This window comes from Acanthisitta chloris, unplaced genomic scaffold (assembly GCF_000695815.1).
Source record: "Acanthisitta chloris isolate BGI_N310 unplaced genomic scaffold, ASM69581v1 scaffold23959, whole genome shotgun sequence".
In the NCBI taxonomy this organism is placed as follows: domain Eukaryota; kingdom Metazoa; phylum Chordata; class Aves; order Passeriformes; family Acanthisittidae; genus Acanthisitta; species Acanthisitta chloris.
The window spans coordinates 6,731-11,741 of NW_008693417.1; the positions used below are offsets into that span (position 1 = coordinate 6,731).

The following is a 5,011-nucleotide window of genomic DNA, read 5'->3' on the forward strand; positions in this document are numbered from 1 at the left end:
GGACCCCCCCCGTCCCGGGGTGTTCCCGGCCCCTCCCTGCCGCTCCTCTCCGTGACTTGCATTTCCACGCTCGATTTTTCCTTGGTGGCGCCCGCCCTCTGGTGGCAGAAAGTGGGACTTGCAGCAGCCAGATCCGACCCCTTTGCCTCTGCTGCTTCCTGGGCAGAGCTCAGAGCAGGGCACGACTTGCTGCTGGACAAAAACCTGCATTTAAGTGATCTCAAGGTGTTTCCAAGTCTCATCTGCTCAAACCAAACCAAAAAAGCTGGTAATAGTTCTATATGTGCCAGAGCTCAGGGACTACAGGCTGTTTTCTATTAGCCCTCCTCATCAGGGAGGTTTTAATATAAAAATGCAGGAGTTTTAATATAAAAAATACTTTTTATCCTTACAGATTTATGAACTCGGCAGTAGGAGTGCCCTGACATCAGAGCTGGGGTGAACCTGTCCAAGTTTAAACTCTTTGGAAAGTAAATCATCTGTCATGTTCTTTCAGCAGTATCTGCTAATTACATTGTTTTTGTGTTCCTTTCCTTCATAATTTTTCACTAGGAGCTATGTATCTGCATCTAGCTTGTAATTACTTTTCAGTTTGTCATTTTCAGTGTGTCCACTCCTTTAAAAAATGTGATACTGATGTGAGTACATATCTGTGGCCTAAACAGCGAATAAACCCTTCCTGGACTTCTTCCTTCAGTAGAAGTTCTGTCTCTTTTCTTTCAGAGTAGCTACATGTTGTTGGTCAGAAGTACTGAGCGTGTCAAAACATCATCCAACAGAAAGAGACCTTTTTGCAGGATACAGCAGGTATTTAAAAAAAGGCAAGATACGAGGGTGTGTAGGATACTGAGGGACTAAACATTGCTTTGTGTAAAAGAAGTCCCAGGTAGTTCACTGGTGACCTCGTATTTCTGGGAATGGTTTAGTTGTGTCAGAGACATAAGGGTCACCCTGTGATCCCAGAGGATATCTGGTCTGCAGCTGCTGATGGAATCATAAGGTGAGAGAAAGGGACCTGGAGCTGAGGGCAGAGGATGTTAAACAAAGGGCCCCAAAAGAACCTTGCTTTCCCAAGTATCCTCCCAAAACAGGACACCTCTGTTGTTTTTGTAAAGCATAGGCCAGATCTTTCTTGTACTGGGGTTACACAGCCCTTACCATTTAGCTGGATTTGGTTTAGAAATAATTATGGCCACTTATTTAACTGCTGGACTCATCACTGTGTCTTCAGAAGCACTAGACATGATGTGGGGAGTGATCCTTTCCTGATGTCAGGACTCTCTGTTCATCTGTGACACGCTCCCTTGTTTTCTCTGCCTCCTTTGAAGGCCTCAGTGCAGAAGCTGTTTTCCGCGCAGGCAGTGACAACACTGTCCGGACAGTTCTGCTTGAATCACTCCTCCATTGACCTCACCTGCAGGTAGCACTGAACCAGGTGTTTCCAGAGTTGATCTCAGTATGTTCATGCGATCCAAGGGTTACAGGATTGGGAACTCTGCTTGTAGATGTGCCAGGCCTGGCATCAGGAGACCAAGTTGAGCCCTGATGCTTGCTTTCTCTGATCACCTCATCCTGTTAAACTGGATCAGATAATAGGGTTCCCTTGCTCCCTTCTGATAATTTTCTTGCTCTGCAAGTGGAAAGAGGAGCTTTCTGGGGAAGAGAGATGGAAAAGAGTGTCTTAAGTCAGACACCGAGAATGGAAGGACAGGCTCAAGCCTGACCCGATCAGATATACATTCTTTTGTTCTTACCTTCTCCTTCTGCCTAATGGTTTTGTTTCTTCCTTCTTTACATCAATTTTGGCTCCTTTTTGATCCATGCACCTGCTTTGACTTCAGATTGCATCTACTTGCCTTCCTGCTTCACTCCAGAATTCCCCATACCCATTTTACTTCGGCTGATTGGACACCACTTTTCCTTTACTAATGCCCATTTTGTTTCTTTCCTTACAGGTGCTACACCAACAAGCTCCTACTAAGCTGCCTTCAGGATGGATCCTACATGCATTTCTCTGTCCTTACCCTGCTTGATCAGCCTTGTCAACCAAACAGGTTCATGTTTGTCCTCTCTTGGCCCCTCTTGCATTTCTTTCCTCTAACCATTTCTATCTCTCCTTCTGCTCTTCCTTTTTCTCCCCCGCTTTCACATCTGCTTTTCAGCTGAATCCCTGTTTCTCTCCTCAGGCATCCAGTTAGATGGTTAAAATTAGCCTGTCCAAGGCCAACCTCTCACCATATAATTGCCTTCCTGGCCTGTTCATTTAAGACGAAATGTGTTATTTCTCTGCCCAGAATTGCGTACAGTCTGCCTAGTTCTCAGTTTCCAATTATATCACACATTTGTTTACTTTCAAACACTTCTAATCATTATCTTTAAGTAGACAATTGTAGAAATACTTCCTCACAAGCCTGAAGATTCTTGCCCTTGTTCATGAAATACCTGTGTGGCATTTCTGTCTCTGAAGTCTCTTTTTCAAGTCTTTCCAGATGGAATTGAGAAAATCATCTTGTTATTGGTTGCTTCATGAAAAGCCAAGTTTATTCACCCAGTGGACTTGAAATGCCTGACAACCTTGTGCTGCTTGACTGTTCATCATGTGACTTTCCATTTGGATCTCTCTCCTTCAAGTCAGCTTGAACAGCCACTGCAGGAAACTGGAAAGAGTCATACAGAAATTGGATAGAAGAACATGGAAGAATATCTCAGTAGACAATATTTTCCCCCACAAAACACTACAACTTGTAGCTAGAAATTAAAATACTATTTGTGGGCTGTCTGAGATCTCAAGGCATAAGAAAACATTTGATTCTAGGGATTTGTGAAGAAAATTTCTGTATGTTTGATCTAGGAGTGTGGTTGAGGATGGAAAAATTGGATCCCACTAAGCACAAAGTTTACAAAGATGTTAACAATTACTTGGCTTCAAAAGGCATTTGTGGTAGTAAAGTGTTGAAGCTGGGAGGATTTATTTCCAAACAAGAAGTATTGAGATTATAATGATGAGAGAAAGAATTTGTTGCCTTCAAAAGATGTAGGATGGAAAAGATCTGGGTAGACATAGAATCATAGAATAGTTTGGGTTGGAAGGGACTTTAGAGCTCATCTCGTTCCATGCCCTGCCATGGGCAGGGACACCTCCCACTAGCCCAGGTTGCTCCAAGCCCCATCCAAACTATCCTTGAATACTTCCAGGGGTGAGGCAGCCCCAGCTTCTCTGGGCAACCTGTGCCAATGCCTCAGCACCCTCACAGGAAAGAATTTCCTGCTAATATCTAATCTAAACCTACTCCCTTTTAGTCTGGCAGGTGTATTCTGTCCAGCATTGTCTTTGGAGACTGAAAAGTGCAGAAAATCTCTCTGAGAAGATGTATGAACTCAGGCTTTTGAAGCAGGAAATTTATTCTTTGAAGCTGGAAAGTATACAGTGAGATTGAAGCAGACAGGCTCACAAACTGATGTTAGTAAAAATAAAAGTACTGTCACCTAGGAAGAAATGTGGTCTCCATTGTGTCTGAGGAGAACAAAGAGTATTTCTGCCTCAATCAAAACACTGGACTCATGATGGCAAAGGAGCCTCTGGACTGAGTGGAGATCTGTCCACAGAGTGATATCAGCATGCTCATCTTGAATATATTCTTTGGAAATCCACTGCAGCTGATCCAAGGGGCAGTGGAGGTTCATGCTGCAATTAATACTGAATTGGTTCTTAGCTGCAGAATACTTTAGAAGAGGACATACAACAATCTGAGATCTCCTTGTGAAATAGAAAATATTCAAAACTCAGCCTCCCACAAACTGCCTGTGCTTGAGAACATCTTTATTGTCTGACTACTGGACGATCACAGAATCAATCAGGCTGGAAAAGACTTCAGAGATCATCGAGTCCAACCTATGCTCTAACTTCACCATGCCAACTAGACCATGGCACTAAGTGCCATGTCCATCACCTCCAGGGAGAGTGACTCCACCATCCCCCTGGACAGCCCATTCCAGAGTCTAATCACCCTTTCTGTGAAGAAATTCTTCCTAATGTCTTGCATAAACCTCACCTGGTGCAGCTTGAGACTGTCTCCTTGTCCTGTCACTAGTTGCCTGGGAGAAGAGTCTGATCCAGAGACTGGTCCCCACCCGGCTACAACCTCCTTCCAGGTAGTTGCAAAGAGTGATAAGGTCACCCCTGAGCCTCCTTTACTCCAGTCTGTAATGCACAACACATGAACAATGTTTGCCCATAACTTGCACCTTTGTTGAGAACATTTGATGGAAGGTTTGTGTAGGACGTTTCGTGCTTCCCTGGATTATTAATGCCAAACCAAATGTCTCAATAAATACTTAGGAAGCGCATTTATGTGACAAAGACTCCAGGTGGGATATGTATTTAATAATTTGTCCTGGCAATAGGCAGGAGCGGAGGGAGGAGCTCCGTGCTGGGACCTGAGGGCAAGCGCCCGTCTGCAGTTCCTGCGCTGGACGCTCGATGGCGCTGTTGGCCAGCGCTGGGCGCGTATTGCTGAGCAGGGCGAGACCAGTGAGCGCCAGTCAGATGCTCCATGGCTCACACGGGCTGAGCCCTACCCAAATGCCCCTCTTGCACTGGAATACGCCCTGGTTTAAAGCTTTTCCAAGGAATGTGCTGCGAATCGCCGCACCGAGACGCAACTGGAAACGTCAAGAGCACGAGGCAAAAGAGGGAATGTAAAGGAAGGAGAGAAACCGTCTCCCAGGTCTATCCCTGCGGGAGAATTTCACCGCAGGTCTGGGATGACTCAGAACTATTTGGTTGGTAAGCAGCGAGTTAATACCGGGAGAAATAAATGTTTGCTTTTAACAATGGTGGGGAAAGGTTTAACTGGACTGAATACAGAGAGAGAAAGGAGGCCAGTTTATCTGTAGGAAAATGAATCACAAATAGTACAGGTACCAGTCGTATTTACAGTATAACCGAGAGCTAGAAGGTTGGGAATTACTGTCCCAGCTTTCCTCACGTTTGCATCCGGGCAGCAGTTCA

The 5,011-nt window shown here is 44.9% G+C and overlaps 1 protein-coding gene across 1 annotated transcript in view; it reads left to right on the forward strand.

The window, feature by feature from the left end:
* Window positions 1–4,480: 4,480 nt before the first annotated feature.
* Window positions 4,481–5,011, forward strand: part of LOC103810184 (protocadherin beta-1-like) — a gene marked incomplete at its 3' end in the record, with an annotated part of 5,153 nt that continues 4,622 nt past the window's right edge. Inside the window, 1 exon segment of the mRNA XM_009083075.1 lies at window positions 4,481–4,698. Coding sequence (XP_009081323.1) covers window positions 4,481–4,698 — 218 coding nt within the window.